At 38.5% G+C, this 25,430-nt stretch overlaps 2 protein-coding genes across 13 annotated transcripts in view; both read left to right on the top strand.

The window, feature by feature from the left end:
• Positions 1-13,003, top strand: part of SPART (spartin) — a 42,396-nt gene extending 29,393 nt beyond the window's left edge. For 3 of the 4 annotated variants that reach the window (XM_059903067.1, XM_059903068.1, XM_059903066.1), the window contains exon 9: positions 11,356-13,003. In XM_059903067.1, coding sequence (XP_059759050.1) covers positions 11,356-11,629 — 274 coding nt within the window. In that variant the 3' untranslated portion in view covers positions 11,630-13,003. The remainder of the gene's footprint in view (positions 1-11,355) is intronic. The other variant, XM_059903069.1, reaches the window with a different exon arrangement.
• A 3,054-nt stretch (positions 13,004-16,057) lies between these two features.
• SOHLH2 (spermatogenesis and oogenesis specific basic helix-loop-helix 2) overlaps positions 16,058-25,430 on the top strand; it is an 85,805-nt gene continuing 76,432 nt past the window's right edge. For 3 of the 9 annotated variants that reach the window (XM_059902554.1, XM_059902553.1, XM_059902543.1), the window contains exons 1-3: positions 16,058-16,249; positions 17,755-17,834; positions 18,413-18,502. In XM_059902554.1, coding sequence (XP_059758537.1) covers positions 18,491-18,502 — 12 coding nt within the window. In that variant the 5' untranslated portion in view covers positions 16,058-16,249; positions 17,755-17,834; positions 18,413-18,490. Of the gene's footprint in view, positions 16,250-16,289; positions 16,368-17,754; positions 17,835-18,202; positions 18,503-25,430 lie in introns of those variants that run through there. The other 6 variants (XM_059902548.1, XM_059902547.1, XM_059902544.1 and 3 more) reach the window with 5 other exon arrangements.

The following is a 25,430-nucleotide window of genomic DNA, read 5'->3' as shown; positions in this document are numbered from 1 at the left end:
CCTAAATTTTTAAGGTAAATGTATAAGAAACATTTATTAAGACTTTATTTTTTTGGTTACATTAATACTTTTGTCCTATTTTAGATTTAGGAACATGAAGACCTACAGGAACAATGAAAAGCAATTAAGTAACTTTAAACCTGCTATATTTAATTGCAGTATACTATCTATTAAATAATTCATCACTCTTCTACATAGCTTCTAAAGTTCACCTTTAAGCTCCTTTTTTTCCACTTTAAATTGTTTAGAGGAAAATAATATAACTTCAGTAAGTTAGGTGCATTTTTCTTTTCCCCTCAGTAATATTTTATCTTAGAACACATTTGTGAAGAATAAGCTTAGTAAAAATATTTTCCTATAAGAATTTACTCTTATAAGGTATAGTATTTTATTGGATTATTTAGTGAATTTTAAGTAAAATTCCCCTTAAATTTGCACTGGGTGAAGGGGCAAATTCAAATCCATTTGAGGGTATCTCCTTTGGCAGATGTCATGTTACCCAAAATGAATTCTATATAACATCTACTCAGGAGTTATATAGGATCAATATTCTCTTTTCAATATGGTAACTATACAAACATTTAAGCACAATCATTATGTCTTCCGCTTATTTTTTCTTCTCTACTAAATACTCCCAGTTTAACAATTCCATATATAGTTTGAATTCCAGAACCTTCCTTCATCAGTGTTCTCAAAATATGGAACCCAGAATTGAATCTAATATTCCAAAAGTCTTATAACCAGATTAAATACAGTAGGGTTGCCTCCTTTGTTTTGGTCATATTTAGCATGTGATAAGCGTGTCACAGAAGACAAAGAGTATATCTTTATAGTAGCTGTTACTTTATTGGCCCATATCAAACTTGGGTTTGTTTTTTTTTTTTCTTTTTTTTTGACTTTTATTTTATTTATTTTTATACAGCAGGTTCTTATTAGTTATCCTTTTTTTTTTTAATTTTTATTTATTTATTTATGACTGTGTTGGGTCTTTGTTTCTCTGCGAGGGCTTTCTCCAGTTGTGGCAAGTGGGGGCCACTCTTCATCACGGTGCGTGGGCCTCTCACTATCGCGGCCTCTCTTGTTGCGGAGCACAGGCTTCAGATGCGCAGGCTCAGTAATTGTGGCTCACGGGCCCAGCGGCTCCGCGGCATGTGGGATCTTCCCAGACCAGGGCTCGAACCCGTGTCCCCTGCATTGGCAGGCAGATTCTTAACCACTGCGCCACCAGGGAAGTCCTAGTTATCCATTTTATACATATTAGTGTATATATGTCAATCCCAATCACCCAATTCATCACACCACCACCACCACCCACCCCCCATGGCTTTCCCCCTTTGGTGTCCATACGTTTGTTCTCTACATCTGTGTCTCAATATCTGCCCTGCAGACTGGTTCGTCTGTACCATTTTTCTAGGTTCCACATATATGCGTTAATATACAATATTTGTGGGCTTCCCTGGTGGCGCAGTGGTTGAGAATCTGCCTGCCAATGCAGGGGACACGGGTTTGAGCCCTGGTCTGGGAGGATCCCACATGCCGCGGAGCAACTAGGCCCGTGAGCCACAATTACTGAGCCTGCGCGTCTGGAGCCTGTGCTCCGCAACAAGAGAGGCCGCGATAGTGAGAGGCCCACGCACCGTGATGAAGAGTGGCCCCCGCTTGCCACAACTAGAGAAAGCCCTCGCAGAGAAACGAAGACCCAACACAGCCATAAATAAAATAAAAAAAAAAAAATTCTTCTAAAAAAAAAAAAAAAAATATATATATATACACACAATATTTGTTTTTCTCTTTCTGACTTACTTCAGTCTGTATGACAGTCGCTAGATCCATCCATGTCTCAACAAATGACCCAATTTCGTTCCTTTTTATGGCTGAGTAATATTCCATTGTATATATGTACCACTACTTCTTTATGCATTCATCTGTCGATGGGCATTTAGGTTGCTTCCATGACTGGCTATTGTAAATACTGCTGCAATGAACACTGGGGTGCATGTGTCTTTTTGAATTATGGTTTTCTCTGGGTATATGCCCAGTAGTGGGATTGCTGGATCATATGATAATTCTATTTTTAGTTTTTTAAGGAACCTCCATACTGTTCTCCATAGTGACTGTATCAATTTACATTCCCACCAACAGTGCAAGAGGGTTCCCTTGGATCATATGATAATTCTATTTTTAGTTTTTTAAGGAACCTCCATACTGTTCTCCATAGTGACTGTATCAATTTACATTCCCACCAACAGTGCAAGAGGGTTCCCTTTTCTCCACACCCTCTCCAGCATTTGTTGTTTGTAGATTTTCTGATGATGCCCATTCTAACTGGTGTGAGGTGATACCTCATTGTAGTTTTGATTTGCATTTCTCTAATAATTAGTGATGTTGAGCATCTTTTCATGTGCTTCGTGGCCGTCTGTATGTCTTCTTTGGAGAAATGTCTATTTAGGTCTTCTGCCCATTTTTGGATTGGGGTGTTTGTTTCTTTAATATTGAGCTGAATGAGCTGTTTATATATTTTGGAGATTAATCCTTTGTCCGTTGATTCGTTTGCAAATATTTTCTCCCATTCTGAGGGTTGTCTTTTCGCCTTGTTTTTGGTTTCCTTTGCTGTGCAAAAGCTTTGAAGTTTCATTAGGTCCCATTTGTTTATTTTTGTTTTTATTTCCATTACTCTAGGAGGTGGATCAAAAAAGATCTTGCTGTGATTTATGTCAAAGAGTGTTCTTCCTATGTTTTCCTCTAAGAGTTTTATAGTGTCCAGTCTTACATTTAGGTCTCGAATCCATTTTGAGTTTATTTCTGTGTATGGTGTTAGGGAGTATTCTAATTTCATTCTTTTACATGTAGCTGTCCAGTTTTCCCAGCACCACTTATTGAAGAGACTGTCTTTTCTCCATTGTATATCTTTGCCTCCTTTGTCATAGATTAGTTGACCATAGGTGCGTGGGTTTATCTCTGGACTTTCTATCTTGTTCCATTGATCTATGTTTCTGTTTTTGTGCCAGTACCATATTGTCTTGATTACTGTAGCTTTGTAGTATAGTCTGAAGTCAGGGAGTCTGATTCCTCCAGCTCCGTTTTTTTCCCTCAAGACTGCTTTGGCTGTTCGGGGTCTTTTGTGTCTCCATACAAATTTTAAGACGATTTGTTCTAGTTCCGTAAAAAATGCCATTGGTAATTTGATAGGGATTGCATTGAATCTGTAGATTGCTTTGGGTAGTAGAGTCATTTTCACAATGTTGATTCTTCCAATCCAAGAACATGGTATATGTCTCCATCTGTTGGTATCATCTTTAATTTCTTTCATCACTGTCTTATAGTTTTCTGCATACAGTTCGTTTGTCTCCCTAGGTAGGTTTATTCCTAGGTATTCTTTTGTTGCAATGGTAAATGGGAGCGTTTCCTTAATTTCTCTTTCAGATTTTTCATCATTAGTGTATAGGATTGCAAGAGATTTCTGTGCATTAATTTTGTATCCTGCAACTTTACCAGATTCATTGATTAGCTCTAGTTGTTTTCTGGTGGCATCTTTAGGATTCTCTATGTATAGTATCATGTCATCTGCAAACAGTGACAGTTTTACTTCTTCTTTTCCAATTTGTATTCCTTTTATTTCTTTTTCTTCTCTGATTGCCGTGGCTAGGACTTCCAAAACTATGTTGAGTGATACTGGCGAGAGTGGACATCCTTGTCTTGTTCCTGATCTTAGAAGAAATGCTTTCAGTTTCTTACCATTGAGAATGATGTTTGCTGTGGGTTTGTCATATATGGACTTATTATGTTGAGGTAGGTTCCCTCTATGCCCACTTTCTGGAGAGTTTTTATCATAAATGGGTGTTGAATTTTGTCAAAAGCTTTTTCTGCATCTATTGAGATGATCATATGGTTTTTCTCCTTCAATTTGTTAATGTGGTGTATCACATTGTTTGATTTGCATATATTGAAGAATCCTTTCATCCCTGGGCTTAATCCCACTTGATCATGGTGTATGATCCTTTTAATGTGTTGTTGGATTCTGTTTGCTAGTATTTTGTTGAGGATTTTTGCATCTATATTCATCAGTGATATTGGTCTGTAATTTTCTTTTTTTGTAGTGTCTTTTTCTAGTTTTGGTATCAGGATGATTGTGGCCTCATAGAATGAGTTTGGGAGTGTTCCTTCCTCTGCAGTTTTTTGGAAAAGTTTGAGAAGGAAGGGTGTTAGCTCTTCTCTAAATGTTTGATAGAATTCACCTGTGAAGCCATCTGGTCCTGGACTTTTGTTTGTTGGAAGATTTTTAATCACAGTTTCAGTTTCATTACTTGTGATTGGTCTGTTCATATTTTCTATTTCTTCCTGGTTCAGTCTTGGAAGGTTATACCTTTCTAAGAATTTGTCCATTTCTTCCAGGTTGTCCATTTTATTGGCATAGAGTTGCTTGTAGTAGTCTCTTAGAATGCTTTGTATTTCTGCAGTGTCTGTTGTAACTTCTCCTTTTTCGTTTCTAATTTTATTGATTTGAGTCCTCTCCCTCTTTTTCTTGATGAGTCTGGCTAATGGTTTGTCAATTTTGTTTATCTTCTCAAAGAACCAGCTTTTAGTTTTATTGATCTTTGCTATTGTTTTCTTTGTTTCTATTTCATTTATTTCTGCTCTCACCTTTATGCTTTGTTTCCTTCTGCTAACTTTGGGTTTTGTTTGTTCTTCTTTCTCTAGTTCCTTTAGGCATAAGGTTAGATTGTTTATTTGAGATTTTTCTTGTTTCTTGAGGTAGGCTTGTATAGCTATAAACTTCCCTCTTAGAACTGCTTTTGCTGCATCCTGTAGGTTTTGGATCGTCGTGTTTTCATTGTCATTTGTCTCTAGGTATTTTTTTATTTCCTCTTTGATTTCGTCAATGATCTCTTGGTTATTTAATAACGTATTGTTTAGCCTCCATGTGTTTGTGCTTTTTATGTTTTTTTCCTTGTAATTCATTTCTAATCTCATAGCGTTGTGGTCAGAAAAGACACTTGATATGATTTCAATTTTCTTAAATTTACTGAGGCTTGATTTGTGACCCAAGAGGTGATCTATCCTGGAGAATGTTCCATGTGCACTTGAGAAGAAAGTGTAATCTGCTGTTTTTGGATGGAATGTCCTATAAATATCAGTTAAATCTATCTGGTCTATGGTGTCATTTAAAGCTTCTGTTTCCTTATTTATATTCATTTTGGATGATCTGTCCATTGGTGTAAGTGAGGTGTTAAAGTCCCCCGCTATTACTGTGTTACTATCTATTTCCTCTTTTATAGCTGTTAGCAGTTGCCTTATGTATTGAGGTGCTCCTATGTTGGGTGCATATATATTTATAATTGTTATATCTTCTTCTTGGATTGATCCCTTGATCATTATATAGTGTCCCTCCTTGTCTCTTGTAACATTCTTTATTTTCAAGTCTATGTTATCTGATATGAGTATTGCTACTCCAGCTTTCTTTTGATTTCCATTTGCATGGAATATGTTTTTCCATCCCCTCACTTTCAGTCTGTATGTGTCCCTAGATCTGAAGCGTGTCTCTTCTAGACAGCATATATGTGGGTCTTGTTTTTGTATCCATTCAGCAAGCCTGTGTCTTTTGGTTGGAGCATTTAATCCATTCACGTTTAAGGTAATTATCGATATGTATGTTCCTATGACCATTTTCTTAATTGTTTTGGGTTTGTTTTTGTAGGTCCTTTTCTTCTCTTGTGTTTCCCACTTAGAGAAGTTCCTTTAGCATTTGTTGTAGAGCTGGTTTGGTGGTGCTGAATTATCTTAGCTTTTGCTTGTCTGTAAAGCTTTTGATATCTCCAGCAAATATGAATGAGATCCTTGCCGGATAGAGTAATCTTGGTTGTAGGTTCTTCCCTTTCATCACTTTAAGTATATCATGCCACTCCCTTCTGGCTTGTAGAGTTTCTGCTGAGAAATCAGCTGTTAACCTTATGGGAGTTCCCTTGTATGTTATTTGTCATTTTTTCCTTGCTGCTTTCAATAATTTTTCTTTGTCTTTAATTTTTGCCAATTTTGATTACTATGTGTCTCGGCGTGTTTCTCCTTGGATTTATCCTGTATGGGACTCTCTGTGCTTCCTGGACTTGGGTGGCTATTTCCTTTCCCATTTTAGGGGAGTTTTCAACTACAATCTCTTCAAATATTTTCTTGGGTCCTTTCTCTTTTCTCCTTCTGGGACCCCTCTAATACGAATGTTCTTGCGTTTAATGTCCCAGTGGTCTCTTAGGCTGTCTTCATTTCTTTTCATTCTTTTTTCTTTATTCTGTTTTGCAGCAGTGAATTCCACCATTCTGTCTTCCAGGTCACTTATCTGTTCTTCTGCCTCAGTTATTCTGCTATTGATTCCTTCCAGTGTAGTTTTCTTTTCAGTTATTGTATTGTTCATCTCTGTTTGTTTGTTCTTTAATTCTTCTAGGTCTTTGTTAAACATTTCTTGCATCTTCTCGATCTTTGCCTCAATTCTTTTTTCCGAGGTCCTGGATCATCTTTACTATCATTATTCTGAATTCTTTTTCTGGAAGGTTGCCTATCTCCACTTCATTTAGTTGTTTTTCTGGGGTTTTATCTTGTTCCTTCATCTGGTACATAGCCCTCTGCCTTTTCATCTTGTCTGTCTTTCTGTGAATGTGGTTTTTGTTTCAGAGGCTGCAGGACTGTAGTTCTTCTTGCTTCTGCTGTCTGCCCTCTGGTGGATGAGGCTATCTAAGAGGCTTGTGCAAGTTTCATGATGGGAGGGACTGGTGGTGTGTAGAGCTGACTGTTTCTCTGGTGGGCAGAGCTCAGTAAAACTTTAATCTGCTTGACTGCTGATGCATGGGGCTGGGTTCCCTCCCTGTTGGTTGTTTGGCCTGAGGCAACCCAGCACTGGAGCCTACCTGGGCCCTTTGGTGGGGCTAATGGCAGACTCTGGGAGGGCTCACGCCAAGGAGTACTTCCCAGAACTTCTGCTGCCAGTGTCCTTGTCCCCAGGGTGAGCCACAGCCACCCCCCGTCTCTGCAGGAGACCCTCCAACACTAGCAGGTAGGTCTGCTTCACTCTCCCCTGGGATCACTGCTTCTACTCCTGCATCCTGATGTGCACACTACTTTGTGTGTGCCCTCCAAGAGTGGAGTCTCTGTTTCCCCCAGTCCTGTCGAAGTCCTGCAGTCAAATCCCTCTAGCCTTCAAAGTCTGATTCTCTAGGAATTCCTCCTGCCATTGCCGGACCCCCAGGTTGGGAAGTCTGACATGGGGCTCAGAACCTTCACTCCAGTGGGTGGACTTCTCTGGTATAAGTGTTCTCCAATCTGTGAGTCACCCACCCAGCTGTTACGGGATTTGATTTTACTGTGATTGCGCCCCTCCTACCATCTCATTGTGGCTTCTCCTTTGTCTTTGGATGTGGGGTATGTTTTTTGGTGAGTTCCAGTGTCTTCCTGTTGATGATTGTCCAGCAGCTAGTTGTGATTCTGGTGTTCTCGCAAGAGGTAGTGAGAGCACGTCCTTCTACTCCGCCATCTTGGTTCAGGACCTCTGTCCAAACTTGGGTTTTTTTTAAATGAACCTTTTATTTAAAATCTGGACCTTTGTCTTATTTTTGGACAATTGATATTTGTACCTAAATAAAAAGTTTACATTTATTCTTGCTTAATTGCACTTTGTTGAATTTGACCATCATTAAATCTATAATTTTGGCTTCAGATTTTGATGTATGTCATATTAGCCTTCCATTTTGTGTTACCTGTAGATTTGAAAGACATGTCTTCTCTACATCTTAGATATTTTCCACAATTTTTTTGTGGATGAAATCTAATCACGTGCTTACTGTAGCCTTTCCTCCTGACTGATCTTTCTCCAAGGTTTAATGCTTAGTGAGATTGGTGGGTCAACTGTCTACAAATCTCCTAACAGTATTGTCATTTCTCACCTTTCAGTTTTGTCTGATCAGATACTTCTTAACGGTAGTTGTCTTCCACACCCATTCATTAAATATTGGTTCTGTCTAAGGTTTTACTCTATACTCCCTTTTCTGCTCTTTGTGGATATCATCTATATCTGTGGCTACAATTACCACCTGTATTTCAGCAACTCTCAAATCTATGTTTCCTCTTAAGTTTTAATCTTCAGGCTCATACATCTCAACTCCATATCACTACAGCCATTCAGTCCCTGAGTCTTGTTGTTTTTTATATTCATCCCTTTTGCTCCAGCCTCATTAGCACTACCTTAGAATAGATTTTCATCGTTTTTCATCCAGCTCACAACTTGTTTCCTAACTGGTTCCTCAGTCTTAAACCCTTACAGTTCACAGTGCAACCTGTATTAGATCTTTCTAAAACAAAAATTTGGTCATGCCACTCCCATTGATTTCAAGATAAAGTTTAAACTCCTTAGCGTCACCTACAAGGTCCTTCATAACCCATCTGCCTTTGATGGATAGGCTAATAAGAAGCTATGTCTATTTTAAATATTTAAGGTTAATATTTCTAAGAATAGTTTTGAAGGTTGCATGTAAATTGAATTTTAGGCAGATTTATTAGAAAGTTGTGACTGAAACTTTGCTATAATTAGTGAAATCTGGAATCACTGCCAGTGTGCTGTTTTGCTATACATTACTGAATGCACTGGAGAAATTTCAGAAAAGTCTCATTCAAATTGAAAATTGAATCCCATTGACTTATTTAGAGCATTCTTTATATTCATTTTTTATTCTTTAATTGGTAGTGTTACTCAGTATATAAAATCTAATTTAATAAGCTCTAATTATAGTTAACTTTTTTAAAAGTAAGAATAAAAAATAAGCTTTATTGTTTTTAATTTTTGCTAGAGATAGGCTTTCTCAGAGTCTTTAACTGTGTAGTTTGAATCTGAATAAAGAAAAGAACTGAACAGTTATTTATCAAGCAAGAGAAGAGAGTAGGTGCCTGCCAGGAATCCTGGTTCCAGGGCATATTGGGAAGCAGAGGTAATAAGTGAGGATATATTTAAAAAATAAACACAACTGCTGAAAAACTATTGTATAGGGTCTTTAAAGATAACTGTATGTTTAGTACTATGGAATTTTCAAAGTGCTTTAACATATACATCTCATTTTATAAGATAAAGGAGAGGAAATTGATGAGATGCAAAGAAGGCTGAGACTTCGCCAGGGTCACACAGCTGGTTGTTGGCATGGTCAGTATTAGAATCTAGTTTTCTGGCTCCCAGTTTGGTACTTTTCTCCAGATTAACAGGAGTTGCTACTAAAGTGGAGACAGCATGGAAGAAAAAGAAAAATCATCAGGGGACCAACACAGACTTCTTTTTCAGTATATTATTTTTTAAAAAATGTAGTCTTTAGAATTGTATTGCATATAGAAATATCGTAAGTGCAGTTTGAGGTATCAAACTGCATCAGTAGAATAGGGAACATTCGAAATACTCAGAAGTGGAAGTTTATGAGTCTGGAGGATTTCCTGTGCTCGAAAACACTAATACGGCCACATTCTTAAGTTATCATTGTCACTTCATTGTAGCTAACACAGGCCTGGAGAGAGAAGCCCTGAGAGAAACCTGCTCAACCAGGAGTTACGGGCACACTTCCAGTGCTGAAACTGCTGCCGCCCCTTTCTCCTCATTGAGCCTGAGCATTGCCACCTGACAGTAGCTTTTGTGACTGGGGCTTGGTTGACCGTGAGAAGGCCCAATGTCTTCTGCAACATCAGCAATCCTGTGGAGTGCTGAGGGGTTGCAAAGCAACAGGGACAGGCAGAAAGCAGTCAGAAGCTTTTCTGTTGGGTAACTGTTGAAATAGCCCCAATCAAGAGTGGTACAGACATAAGGTTTGACAGATGTAGGCTCTGCTGTGCCCTGGCTCTCTGATTAACATTAGGCAAAGGACAGAATGAGATATCATTCAGAAGCATAATAAGTTTATTTCATATTTCTACACTGAAGTTGAAAAAAAAGACAAGCATGAATAAGCCAATAGGATCACAAGCCACTGTTTTAGGCCAGGCTAATAGTAATAGAGTACTTGTTAATTCAGAGGACAGATCCAGTGTTAGAAAAAATGTCCAGATATTGGGTCTCGAAGCATCTAGGAAACTTCAGTGTGTCCTGGAGAAAACTGTAAAATTTGGCCTCTTTGTTCTTGTATGTTGTTTAAGCAATCCTCTACTTGGGGAAATGTATGGACAAGAAAAGCTTTAAAAGCCTGGTACTTAAAAAAAGGTAAAGAGTAAAACAAGAAGTAGGATGAGTTTTAGTGTCCTTGTGTAAGACCTCAAGTTGTATTATTTTCTTATGGAAATGGTATTAAACACCATCATCGGTATTGATTATGGTCAGGAATAACTACTTTTGTGTAATGCTTTGTAATTTCCCAAGCCCTTTGCTATACATATGAACGCAAGAAACTCTTAGATGGATAGGGCAGGACTTCCTCATTTAATTCATTCAACAAATATTAGATGTCAGGCACTGTTCTAAGTACTTAAGATACAAGAGATCTTTCTCTAATGGGGTTTATATTCTAGTGAGACAAACAATAAGCCAAACAAAAAATATTCTAGTGAGACGAACAATAAGCAAATCAAAAACAATGGGTGCAAAAAAGTTCTATAGTACGTAGCAGACATTAACTTATAGAAGAAAGAGCAGTTTAAGGGGGGGATTGATTGGCCGTGGGGTGGGGCATGTGAGATAAGGCAATTAAAATAGGTTAAATACTGAGAGGATAATAGCTGACTTGAAGAAGGTGAGGCAGTTAGCCACGTGCATACCTGGGGTGAGAGTAGTCTAGGCAGATACCAGCCAGTACAAAGGTCATAGGGCGGCGCATGTGTGCTTGGTGGGTTCAAAGAACAGCAAGAAGGCCAGTGAGTCTGCAGTGGGGTGGAGTGGAGTGAGGAAGAGTGTTGTAGAATCTCTGCTTAGAGACAAACTCAGATTCCAGTAGTTTGAAAGACTTAACCAAAAGTCTAGTTAAGGTAGAACTCAAAACCATTTATAGTGACCTATAGTTGTTTCAGTTAGAATTCTCTTATATTTACAGAAGAAGATAAAAAAGGAAATATTGACTGATTAACAACCTTTATTATAATTTATATTTTATTCTTCAACATAAACAGTCTTTATTACATTAATCTCAGCCTCAGCTTATTTTCACAGTGATTTTGCTAAAGGAGAAAATAACAGCCTTGGCACAGTGTGATTTTATTCTTTACTGTGTTTTAAGTTATTAATTAAATTGAAACCTAACTTTCGATTTTGCTTTCGGATAACATGCTAATCATGTGACCTATTTAATACTAATTCAGAAGATCTTAATTTATATTTGTAATTTCATTGTATTTTCTCTAATCTTTCTTTTAAAGATACGGGCATACCGCAGGAGAAGCTACGCACAACGCAGTAGATTCTGCCATCAATGTTGGTGTAACTGCCTATAATATTGACAACGTTGGCATCAAAGCAATGGTGAAGAAAACTGCAAAACAAACGGGACACACACTGCTTGAGGACTATAAAATTGTTGATAATTCTAAGGGGGAAAATCAAGGAGGAGGAGCAAGTGTAAACATGAAAGGGGAGAAAGATGAACAGAGAGAGGAACTAGAGAAGGATGGGGCAAAGAAGAAAGATAAATGATGGAAGTGCTATGAATTGTCTATACCAAAGTCTTACAGATGGATGCAATTTTGTTAAATGGCAAATGTGGAATTCCCCACAGATTAACCAGGATCTTTAAAATGTATTCATTCCTACAAAGTGACTATTTCATAAGCTTTATGGCATGTATTCTACTTCTAAGGAAAAGAATCAGTATTCTTGCATCTGGCCTTTAGAAATACAGTTACATTCTCTGTGAGTTGGTTTTTTTTCTAAATGTGGCTAAAATATTTTTGCAGTTAAAATACGACTAATAATAGATGTGCTATAAATCTCATTAAACCTAACATTAAACTATTTTTGTATTTGCTGTCTTTCAGAAAGCAAAGTAGGAAATTATATATTTACATAAAATTTGGCATTTAGTAACCTTAGTTCTGTTTGTACTGGGAAGGAATGCTTTAAACATTGTTTCCTCTTTTTGCACTAATTGTGGATTTTTTTTTTAGGTGCTTGTGAGAATTTTCAGTGTGTAAGCTAAACAAAAACTGTAACCGTAAATGAAAAGAATTCTTGTATAACATTTAAAAGACTCTTTTAAAACAAGGAGTAGACTAATCATGAAAAATGAAATGAGGTTCTGTAAAATCATTTGGTAGCTTATCTCTTTGTTAGGAAATGGAATGGTCTTTTTGATTTTAAATGAATACAAATAGATTTTTAAGTCTTCTAGGTTTAGACTGTTATTGATCTATTAGGAGCCTAGGAAATTTGGGGATATGGTTGGTATTGTATCAGAATTCAAAGTGATTATTATAAGCTTAATTGGACAAAAATGTAATCACTTTTACCATGTCTACTTCTGTAAGTTTGCCAAAAGGCTGAAATTTAGTAAAAACTAAAATATAAACAGTTGAGTTTATGTATGATAAATAATTTTTATTTTGGGATTCAGTCATTGGAATTTTATATATTAAAAAGCCAATAAATTAAATTATTAGAAAGGTTTTACTCATAATTAAGGTAAAGAATGTGGCTTTAATCCATGGTGGCTAGGCATAACAGTGTCCACTTTGGCAGAAGACAGGATATTCACAGACCTATAAGCTACAAATATGTAAGTAAAATAGCTAATGGCATTTTATTTTTGTTTAATGATTTTAAAAGATTGGTATTGGTTTTCTTAGTATAGTCCATTTTAATATTTCTGAAACTCCAATTGCTATTTAGTTTATTAGGCTTTATTTGAAACTATATAAAGAATGCACTTTGTGAATAAACTGTCTTTGATTTTACTTGGCCTCAAATGTATTCATGGGTTTGTATTTCAGGGACACAGAATTGGTGGAGCCTTTCCCTAGGGCCAAGGATAATGTACTAGTTAAAATGGAAATAAAATTGAATTGGTAAATAGCTTCCAGTCGGTCTCTGCCTTATTTAAGTTTAAGAAATGGAATGACACATAGTGGAGCCTAAAGTTTAAAAAATTACCTTAGAGCAGAGGTCAGCAAAATTGGACTGGTCAACGGGAACCTAGTTGTCCATTTCACTTCATTCTACTCTGTTCACTTGTTTGTGGGTTGCTTTTTCAGATCAACAGCTAGACAGAATTTTGGTAAGTATAGCTTCTATATTCCAGTTTTCCAGAGAAACAGAACCAATATGTATTATAAGGAATTGGCTCGTGCAACTATGGAGGCTGAGAAGCCCCAGATCTGCAGTCAGTGAGCTGGGTACCCAGGAGAGTTGATGTGCTGTATCGGTCCAAGTCTGAAAGCCTGAGAATCAGGAGCACCAATGGTGTATATTCCAGTCTGAAAGCTGGGAGGCCTGAGACCCTAAAGTGCTCATGTTTCAGTCTGAGTCTGAAGGCCAGAAAAGACCAATATACCAATGAAAGCTGTCAAACAGGAAGAGTTCCCTCTTATTCAGCCCTTTTGTTCTATTCAGGTCTTCAATTGATTCTCGGTGATGTCCACCCACCTTTTAAGGAGGGCAATCTGCTTTACTCAATCTACCAATTGAAATGTTAATCTCACCCAGAAACACCCTCACAGACACACCCCGAATGATATTTGGCCAAATGTCTGGACACCCCGTTGCTCAGTTAAGCTGACAAAATTAACCATCACAGCTTCTTAGCCTGGTTTTTATTTTCTAGAGATCTTTCTCCTAGGTTTTCTTGGCTTTTTGAGATGCAACAGATCTAGTGTCTGACAAACAGTTCTCAGTATCTACTGCTACCAGGGTTTTTCCTCACTTTGCCTCTACAGACTGTCATTCCCCCATGCTGTACTGGGTAGTTTTCTGGCATTGCCTCTAGGAACCTACTAGCTATAAAAATAATGATAGCTAATGTTTAGGTAGTGTTAATATGTTCTAAGTGCTGTTACACAGACTAACTCATTTTAACCTTCTTATGAGGTGTATACCATTACAGTCTTCATTTTACAGAATAGGACACTGAGGTATAGAGAGGTGAAGTAACCTTCCCAAGATGTAAGGGAACAGTATGAGAGAAGAGGTCACACACATGCTTCAAAAAGGAGGGCCTGTTAGGCCAGGCATCTTGTCTTTCTTAAACAGAGGTAGATGGGGAAAGACAAATGGTCTTATTTCCTCTGATTACAGCTGCTTATCAAATTAATTTTTTATTATAATTCCATTGGCTTAATAGTTGGTAGAAAATTTCTTGAGATATTAGCAAAATAGATCATCAGCCCTAGATTAGCAAAATAGATCATCACTACCTAGGTGAGAGTGTGAGTTTTTGTCTTTTTCTCTGTCTTCATAGGTATTTTAGGGTAAGCTAAGAAAAGCCAGACTTATTAGGTAAGTCTGTAATGCTGTGCTCAAACAGAAATTAGTTCTCTGGTCTGTTCTTGCCAGAATCAAGACTAAGTGTTTTTAAACAGACTTCCTAATGGATTTTGCTATTTTGTGTTTACTTTAGCAATAGAATTGCTTAAAAGAGAATATTTTGTTGATTTCTGAATAGCTTTTCTTCAAAAACATTTTTTCTATTTACAGTATATTTTAAAGATATCCAGAAGGATGAATAAAAAAAATGTTTTTTAAGACCACAGGTCACATGAAAAATAGAAACCCGAAATAATGTCTTTAAATGTATTCTATGCAAAAAGTTGTCATATGTGAAGAAACAGTTTGATCAACCTGGAGGCTATTCATTGGAGGAAAAAATGACTAGTCGGGAAAGTGTTCTCTCTCCAACCCCGCATCCCACCCAATCTGTTCTGTTCAAATTTAGTTAGCCAGCTGAAAAGCAACTTGCTAGAGTGCTACCAAGAAGCAAGATTACTGAGATAAGGGATAGGATCCCAGCATTTGCATGTTCAAGAAGCCCCACAGATAACATGTAGTTGAAACGTTGCTATTTAGGGAGTAACTGAGCTGGGAGCAGAAAAAGAGGCTTTGGTATACAGCAGTTTTTAAATTTAAGGCTTTTGAACTAAAGCCACACTGATGACAGGGTTCAGCATATAGCTGTGGGCGTGGAGTGGAGATAAAGTGATGCGAGTTGCAAATTGAAGGGCGAGGTTGTAAACAAGACCTATGGTGGAAAGACTACTTTTTTTGTCCAAGTCAGTAGACAGGTTGTGACTATTAAGTCTCTGGGTGAAGCAAGGAGAAGTAGATGGTGTCACACCCAGATGGCATAAGGAGTGGGTTTTTACAGGAGGACGGAAGAGTAGAAATCCAGGAAGCAGCATTAGAGGTGGAGAGGATTCCTGACCCTCCTGACCCAAAGGAGAAGGGGTTCTACAGAGAAACTAGAGAACAAAACCATCAGCTCTTAGCTTTTGGTATTTCAAAAGCTATGGTTTAGGTGTGAACCAGAAAGATTTGGGAGAATATAAAATGCATGACTATCTCTCTGCCATGGAGGTCCCTCTCATCCCCACCTCCCCAGTCTATCAGAGAATTAGGAACGCTGGCTGAGGACGAAGGAAGGGAGCCACCAAGACAGAATAGACACCAGTGAGTGTCTAAGGGGTGACCAGCACCTTGCTCCCCACAGCTTGCCTCAGGCTGGGCACAGAAGTTGGGAGTACAAGATTTGCCACACCACGTGACTATTGACATACTGACAAGAGATCTCCTTCACTTTTCAGTTAAACCGTAGGTTCTTTGAAAGCAGTGAACGCACTTGGCATCTCTTACACATCACTCTGTATAAAATAAACCCTCGATTGCTATTAACTGAACTTATTCCTCAAAATGCTTCACATTATCTCTTGCCCACAAATTTGGGTGGTTCTTTTGGACATTAGTCTGTCAGTCTAACGTGCTACTACATTACGTTCTAGTTAATTCAATTCCAAACTTCCCAGTACAGAGCCCTCTTCTGGTGTGAGCGGCCCTGGGCGGCCCAGTCTGGCCCCGCCCCCGGGCGCCGCCCAGTGACGTCACCGGAAGGCGCCAGGCCGCCACCGTGAGGCAGTTCGACCCGACTACAGCTGACAGGGCCTGCCCTCTCCCAGCTCCTGGGGTCCCCTCAGGTCTCGTGTTCTAAGCCATTTGAGGGAAGGGCGTGAGTGGCCTCTGATCTGACACGGTGGAGGAAGGAAGAGGCGACACCTTCGACGGTATGAGCACCGACCGCGTTAAACTGGAGTTACTGGAAGAAAGGCACCTGAAGTGAGTCGGAGGGCGGCGCGCGCTCCCGCCGGGTGTGGGATTCACGTCGGCGCCGCCACGCCGAGGGCCTGCGCCTGTGGGAGCCCCGCGGCTCAAGGCCGAAGCCCCTGAGGCCGAGGTGACTCCTGCAGTGCCATTAATCCCCGGGCAGAACTGGTGACATCTGAAAACAGTGTTTTATAGGAAAGATTCATTTAGCTCTTGCGTTTGGTGTTATAAATAGGCAGGTTTTGAGGTTCTGCCTTAAGGAGCAAGTCCGGTGGAGTGTACTGTGTGCACAGACTCTAATGCTGAAACACGTGTTTGCTTGTGATGTTCCACTAAGTTCGGGGTTTCTGTTTCAAATTCCAAAGGTTTCGTTTAGTTATGCTTCTCTTTCATCCCTTTAGAAGAGCTTAAGAATTGGTGACACTTGGTAAAATTGAAGCCCCTACTATATATACTTCTTAAAGTACTCAGTATCAGTACTTCTTACTAAGTCTTTGGAACATTTTAAGTATCTTTGTAGATACCCCTACCCCCACCCCCACCGCAGGCCACAGGAGGGCTAGACTCTCCTGGGTGTCCCTGTAGCTTTCTGCGCTTTCCTCTGTGGTAGCTCCAACCACACTCTTAATTGCTCAGTTATTTCTTGGTCTGGTACTAATCTATAAGCACTCTGAGGACAGGTTCTGTATTTCCGGAAGCAGTAGCGTGTAGGAGCCAGTCCTTTAGAGGAATCCTGCACAAATTCAAATCCCAGCTCTTATCACTAACTCAGCAAGTACATGATCTTGGGCAAGTTAATGAACCTCTGAAGCCTCCGTTTTCTCAAGTCTAAGACTGGCGTAGAAATCAGTATCTCACACATCATGTGGTTGGTACCAGGACTGAATGAAATGTATGTAAAGCACTTAGCGTTGGCTTGTAATAAACATCCAGTGGAAGTTAGCTGCTACAATTGCTGTTCTGTTCACTTACCGCAGTATCTTCAGCACTTAGCACAATGCCTTTAACATAATAGGCATTCAGAAATATAAATGATTCTGTCATCGTATTTTGATAACTACTATGCCACTTGCTGATGTGCTAAATAGATAATCTCTGGAATGCTATGTGTGTGTGTGTATTTTTTTTTTATTAGTGTTTCTTTTTTTTCCTTTTTATTTCAGGTTGTCAGTTGTTACCTGTTGCCCTAGCTGTTCCTTTCTGTAGTAATTTGCAGCTCCTTTGCTGGGCTTTGAGAAACCAGATAACCAAAATTGTCAGACTTCTTGAGGCCAACTTTAAGAATAAAGGGTTTTAAGTGGTTACATGGGGAGCTTCGAGCTTTAGTGCATTGTAGTGTCCTTCTGGACCTGGGTAATCGGAAGCCTGCGTTTACCTGATTACTAATTCTCAACCAGGCCTTCAATAAGTGATGTTTCGTAATAGGTTGTTCCTGAAGTAGTGGTAGGTTACTGTGTATTATTTTTCTCATGTTATTTTTAAGTGAATCATAATTAACAAAATGTGTTTAATAATAGGGATATAGTGCAACTCTCAGTGCTTGAAATAAGACACAAGATAGCGGAACTGGAAGCCAAACTCAATAGTGACGATGAAGGTATATAAGTAAATATTTTTATTTATGACTCCTGTATAGCTATTGTTCATTTTACCAAGATACCTATAGTACATTAAATTACATATTTGGAATAATAGTGTCAAGATTTCAGTATTGCTTTTTGGCAGCATTAATAATAATTTAATATAGAGGCTTTAAAAACGTATTTCAGAGTGTCAAACCTGTTACTTTATAATTATCTACTTACGAGTTCAAAACGTTCATTCTTCAGTTAGCAAAAGCTTTGTTACGTGAGATAAATACATTATTTCCTTAGTAATAAAATATCACACGTTTTCTATATAGCTCAAGTAATAACCTTTATATCTTAACTGCTAGATTTGGGATATAACCTTAAAATCCTTATCTAGCTTTTGGCTATTTGTTTGTGTTGAAAGAATGAGGGAGGGGCAGGCGAGTGTTGCACACACACACTCATCACACACACACACAGGAACGTACCCATATATCCTTAAAATTTATAATGTCTGTAAGATGTTAATTTATGACACAAATATTGAGATCCTGCCATATGTCAACACTTTGAATGGAAGACCTTTCTTTTCCCTTTCCTAAAGAGTTTCACTGACTACTGGGAGAAAGTGTCAAACTAAAATATGAGCAGGAGAAGTAATATAAGTTCTGCATGAGGAGAAATGGCAACTCAGGTAAGGGGAACCCAACACACCTTGCATGAGGGCAGAGGAGGCAGTGTTGAACCGACTACTAAAGAACAGTAGGAGTGTATTAGGGTTATGGGGGTGGGCTTTGCTTCTTAAACCCATTCATACTTTTCTTCTATTGGGGAAGCCATGAACAAGATGGATTAGTAACCATAGGACAAATATAATGCTACTTTTCATAATACCCAATGCTCTGTTAAAGCTTGCTTGGAGAACACTGCTTTGTCCCAAGGCCAAAGTAGCTTCCTACGTCTCCATGTCTATATCCTTAATAAAACTGGCTCTGTGGGGGCAGACTGTGAGTACACTTACCAAGTAGTTGCATTGGCAAGGCTGGCTGGGATTTCCTCATCCATCTAACTACAGATGAAACAGGTCATGCTCACAGATACACACACAATGCAGTAACTATGCCCACAAATAAAATGTAAGCCCAGCAAGTCGTATTATCAACAACTCTTCTCACGGGGAGGAGCTGGAATATGGGTATAAAGAGAAAAGGTAAAATGGTAGGCGAGAAAGTTCTTTCCTCAGTGGACCAAGCTAAAACCTAAGGTGAAGGGCAGAAACCTTCATCCCTTCTTCAGAATCAACTAACGCCAGGAACTGTGTCAGGTGAGGTGTTTATTATTATTCCCATTTATGGAAAAATGAAGTTCAGGAATTTAAGTAACTTGCTAAGATCACAGAGCCAGGGGGTGGCAGAGCCATGATTTTAGCCTAAATCAAAAAAAAAAAAAAAAAAAAGCTAAAAATACAACTACCATATGACCCAGCAATCCCACTCCTGGGCATATACCCTGAGAAAACCATAATTCAAAAAGAGTCATGTACCAAAATGTTCATTGCAGCTCTATTTACAATAGCCAGGACATGGAAGCAACCTAAGTGTCCACTGACAGATGAATGGATAAAGAAGATGTGGCACATATATACAAGGGAATATTACCCAGTCATCAAAAGGAACTAAATTGAGTTATTTGTAGTGAGGTGGATGGACCTAGAGTCTGTCATACAGAGTGAAGTAAGTCAAAAAGAGAAAAACAAATACTGTATGCTAACACATATATATGGAATCTAAAAAAAAAAAAAAAGGTCATGAAGAACCTAGGGGCAAGACGGGAATAAAGACGCAGACCTACTAGAGAATGGACTTGAGGATACGGGGAGGGGGAAGGGTAAGCTGGGATAAAGTGAGAGAGTGGCATGGACATATATACACTACCAAATGTAAGATAGATAGCTAATGGGAAGCAGCCGCATAGCACAGGGAGATCAGCTCGGTGCTTTGTGACCACCTAGAGGGGTGGGATAGGGCGGGTAGGAGGGAGGGAGATGCAAGAGGGAAGAGATATGGGGATATATGTATATGTATAACTGATTCACTTTGTTATAAAGCAGAAACTAACACACCATTGTAAAGCAATTATACTCCAATAAAGATGTTAAAAAAAAAAAAAAGAATTCTCACCTTATTCAGCATAAGGGATTTCATACTGGAGAGAAACCCTAAAGTGAAATGAAATTGGGAAATTTATTATTAAGGTTTTATAAGGGGGACATAGACTTTTCCTATATAGGAGAATTGGGTGTTACAAATGTGCTTATTCTTTTCAAATTAATTTATTGATATGTAATTCTTATTAAAACACAGCTGTTTTTTCTTAACTTCAATAACTGACTCTAAAGTTAACTAGATGAATAAATAGACAGGGACAACTGATAAGGAATTTTGGGGGGTTGACAGGACTCCTACAATGTATAATAAAGCTATAATCATTAAAACTGAAAACAAATCAATAAAACAGAATAGATAGTGTATTAGTTTGCTAGAGCTTCCATAACAAAGTACCACAGACAGGCTGAGTTGAACCACAGAAACTTATTTTCTCACACTTCTGGAGACTACAAGTCCAAGATTGAGATGTTCACAGGGTTGGTTTCTTCTCAGGGCTTTCTTTCTGTGTCTTCACGTGGTCTTCCCTCTGCACCTGTTTGTGTCCTAATCTCTTCTTCTTATAATGAGATCAGTCATATTGGATTAGGGCTAACCATATGACCTCATTTAACCTTAATGATCTCTTTAAATGTCCTATCTCTAAATACAGTCACATCTGAGTACTGGGAGCTTAGGAGTTCAACATATGAATTTGGGGAGAGGAAGGAGACACAATTCAGCCCATAACAAAGAGATTCTAATTTATTAAAACGTTGTACTACTGTGAAATTCAGGGCCAGGTTACTAAGTTAATTAAAACACTGTTTTCAGTTATCTACGAAAAAAAGGAGAAAACCATTTTCATTTATGAGACTTGCGGGAAATAGATTATTACAAAAACTGCACCATACATTGAAATAGGAAAGTACCAAATGATCATTGTTTTAGTCTGCTCGGGCTGTCATAACAAAGTACCATAGACTGTGTGGCTTAAACAACAGAAATTTATTTTCTTGTAGTTCTAGATCCTGGGAAGTCCAAGATCAAGGTGCCAGCCGATTTGGTTTCTAGTGCGGACCTACTTCCTGCCTTGCAGATGACCACCTTCTCATTGTATTCTCACATGGCAGACAGAACAAGCTATGGTGCCTCTTCCTTTTTTCATAAGGGCAGCAACCCTATTGGATTATGGCCCCACCCTTATGATCTCATTTAACTTTTATCACTTTCTCACAGACCCCACCTCCAGCTAAAGTCACATGGGGTTAGGGCTTCAACATATGAATTTTAGAGGGACACAAACATTCCATAAAAATCATGAAGCTATCACTTTCTAATTACTGTCTTCCCCTTCCCACCATCAAGAAAGAACAACTTTAGCCTGCCTGCCCAAGTTTGGGAAAGGGCTTCTGGGCAGAGAACTGGAACCAAGGAGCCAATTACCAGTAATGTTTTATTGGAATCTGTGTCACCACACAGAGCTTTAAAAGAGCTAAAAGAGGGGCTTCCCTGGCAGTCCAGTGGTTGAGACTCTGTGCTTCCAACGCAGGGGGCACGGGTTTGATCCCTGGTCGGGGAACTAGGATTCTGCATGCTGCGTGGCACTGCCAAAAAAAAGAAAAAAAAAAAAAAAATGAGCTTCTTTTAAAGTGATGAATTATTCAATAAATTCCATTTGGAAAATTGGTATAATATTTAGAAAAATAATCCCTTTAGATCTTCACTGTATACTTAATTCTCAAAACTTCTGGGGGGACTTCCCTGGTGGCCCAGTGGCTAAGAGTCCATGCTCCTAATGCAGGGGGCCCGGGTTCCATCCCTGGTCAGGGAACCAGAGCCCACATGCCACAGCTAAGAGTTCACATGCCGCAACTATGACCCGGGGCAGCCAAATAAATAAAAAATTACTCTAAAATAAAATAAAACCTTCCAGATGGATTTAATATTTAAATATTTAAAATTATTAAATATTTAAAATTTAAAGATTTAAATATTTTTAAATGAAACAAAATATAGATGAATGTGTATTTGTTTATGGATAAAGAAGGCCTTTCTTAAAGAACAGTAAATCACTGAGGAAAACATATTTAGGTTTGACTTCAGAGAAAGTAGCTTCCCTTGACTTAAAGGAAAAAAGACCAATATGAGAAGTCAAACAGTAATCTGGTAAAGACATTGGTAGCCAAAATGATGGACAAAAGGTCTATATTTTCACCACATCTATGTCCTCTGCAATTCATTTAGAAAACACTAAGTTCCCTGTAGATAAATATGAGTAGGAGATAGAGATAACTCGTGAATATGGGAAAATATCCAACTTGCTTTTAAGTCAAAGAAATTTGTTGCCTATAAAAGAAGTAGAGATTTTTTTTATAAGTGAAATAGGAACTTTATACATTACTGATAGCAGTGTAGTACTACCGTTTGGGGAAACAATTTTGCAGTAAATTTCTTATGATGATAAAAATGATAACAACAACAAAAACAACTAACTTTTATAGCAATTTCTGTGTGCCCTGCACTGCTTTAAGCACTTCACATGTTTTAATTAATCCTGTCAATATCCTATAGTGTAGGAACTTTAATTATCCTTATTTTACAGTTGAGAAATTGAGGCACAGGAAATGTAACTTGCTCAGGATCACAGAAATAAACTGGTGGAGACATGGCTCAAACCCACTAGTCCTACTTTGGGGATGTTTTTCCTCATGGAGTCTTCTGAAAATATGCTGGAGGGCAGCTTTACTCAAAGAGATAGTCTTTGCACCGTGCCCCCTTTTTTGTACATGTTGGTATTTTTGTTCATGCAGTTCTTGCTGTTTGAATGTTCTTTTTCACCCTCTCTGGCTTAGAACAGGTGTCATTCCCCCCAAGAAGCATTTTCTGTCCCTCTTCAATCTTGACCTCCCCATTTCTCATTTCCTTCTGCCACCTTCCAGATTGGATATCTTTCTTTGTGTACCATTACAACCAATTAACCAAAAAATTTCTTAAATCTTCTGGCTATATGTTTCTGTACTCCCCACCCCTCCCAACTTCTCCTACTGCTGATTGACAGCAGGGATTGTGTCTATTTTATTTTTGAATCCCTAGTGCCTCGTACAGTGCCACGTAGTAGGCTCTTTCCTTTCCTTGTTAACATTTTCTTATTTTACAAAGTCTTTTCAAGTTAATATAACTCCATCACTGTAATCATAAATATAGTGAACAACACAAACATGAATGTCCATGTAGGGCCAACTTCTTAACAATTTAAAAATTATTATTTGGCGTTGTTGTTTAGTTGGGCTTTGTTTGTTTTGTTTTTGTTAATGTGCTATCTCTCTTTGGGAAAAAAATGTCCATATCTGAAAGATAGGCCTCCACCTAATATTCTCTTGCTTTATGAACTTCCTCTTTTAAGGTCAATTTTGACCATGAATCAAATTTCTAGAATTTTTCAATTTTTGGTTTGATTTTACTTTTCACTGTAGTGATTCTAGCCAAGATCCCTCTTTGAGGCTACAAAGCAATTTAATTTTTCCCTTCAAAGGTACAGTGCTTGTCTTTTGTTTGTTTTTAGAACTACTGCAAAAGCAGTGGTTTCATGGAGTTACTGCTCAGGGTATTTTTTCTCCCAAGAGACACAAATGTTTCTGCTAAATTTTTATCCTCACAGTCTGTATTTTGATAATGACTTATTATTAAGTACATCTTAGGCCTTGATAGGTTGGCTGCTGTTGTGCTCAAGGTCAAGGATCATCTTTTTTAGGGTCACATTTATTGTGACCATCTAATGAGAGCACCACATCTCTTACCTGGGCTGATTTTAGATGGCTCTGGACATTCCTTAGTATCAAGATTATTCCAGAAACTTGCTATTTTGAATTGCTAATCTTATTCCCAGTTGAAAGCATAATTTAAACATTATTGCATTTTAAAAACAGGTGGAAAATTATTTTTCAAAAATTTTGGGACTTCCCTGGTGGTGCAGTGGTTAAGAATCCGCCTGCCAATGCAGGGGACATGGGTTCGAGCCCTGGGCTGGGAAGATCCCACATGCCATGGAGCAACTAAGCCCGTGCGCCACAACTACTGAGCCTGCGCTCTGGAGCCCACAAGCCACAACTGCTGAGCCCACGTGCCACAACTACTGAAGCCCGTGCCCCTAGAGCCTGTGCTCCGCAACAAGAGAAGCAACTGCAATGAGAAGCCCACGCACTGCAATGAAGACCCAACGCAGCCAAAAATAAATAAATAAAATCAAATAAATTTATAAAAAAAAATAACTTTTGTAAAAATTACAAACCTCAGTATGAAATCAGTACTTCTGGCTTATCACAGAACAAAGTGTGGCAGGGAAAGTCAAACTCAGTGTGGTCCTTTTTCAGAAAATGAAAATGAAAATGAAAAATGACAGCAGGAAGCTGACCAAATTTGTGGGGGTCAATGCTGGTATGTGAAAAGAAAGCAAAAATTTTATCAATCCCCAGTTTTGTGGGCCTCCATCCACTTGTTAAGCATTTGGATTAACGACTTTGGACTTCGGTTTGTAAGGGCGTTCCTGCCCTTCTCTTTGGTAGACCACATCTGATTAGAGATGAGAGTGAGGGCAGGGTTGTGTTAAGGTTGAGGAGGTTGGCAGTGGTGTGAGCTAATAAGTCTTTCTGCTTAGACTCCTCCGTCAACTATTATGTAGCAGAAGTTGCCCCATGTATGCAAAGAGCATTTAAAGTTGAGAAACGCCATTTTTTCTCTCTACGAAGTGTGACTTTCAAGACTCAAAAAAAAAAAAAAAAAGGAAAAAATTAGCTTTGGGCCTTGGAGCCAAAAAGGAGGTTTTAATTCTAGGCTGCATCCTCCTCCTCCTCCCAGAGCAATAAGACAAATGTTTTGGCCTCAATAGCCAAAGGGATTTAGTGAAAGAAAATGGCTTACGGATAAGAGAAGATACCTGAATAGGTAGCCGAAGGTAAACAGTGTTACCATAGCACAGCGGTTAAGAGGACACACTTTCAAGTCAAAACAAACTGGTTGAAACCCCAGTTCCCCATTTTTACTTTGTCATCTTAATACTGTTATTTGACATCTCTGAACCTTGTTTTCCTCATCTGTAAAATGGGTAACTAAGTTTTTGTAAATGAGGATTAAATTAGTTTATATATGTAAGGTATTGTGTGCTTTTAACACAGCAAACACATAATTAGTAGTTGTTGAACGGACTTCAGAACTCTTTTGCAAAGGAAAAAAATTAATATGACATTGGACGGGAGGCTAGTACTCCTTAGGCTGTAATATATGGATATTTCAAGTTCCAAGGGAAGAAGCATGTTCCTGATATTTCCTCTAATAGAATTCCTTATAAGGATACACAAGGAACTAAAGACAATAGCGGGTGGAGAGTAAGAAGACCAGGAATCAATAGTGACAGTGAGGCTGCTGGGTGGGAATCGGTGAGTCTGGTGTCTGCACAGATACTGTGTAACGGAGAACGCA

Source organism: Balaenoptera ricei, chromosome 18 (genome assembly GCF_028023285.1).
Source record: "Balaenoptera ricei isolate mBalRic1 chromosome 18, mBalRic1.hap2, whole genome shotgun sequence".
In the NCBI taxonomy this organism is placed as follows: Eukaryota; Metazoa; Chordata; class Mammalia; order Artiodactyla; family Balaenopteridae; genus Balaenoptera; species Balaenoptera ricei.
Note: the sequence above shows the minus strand (reverse complement) of the source record. Positions and strands in the feature narration are given on the sequence as shown.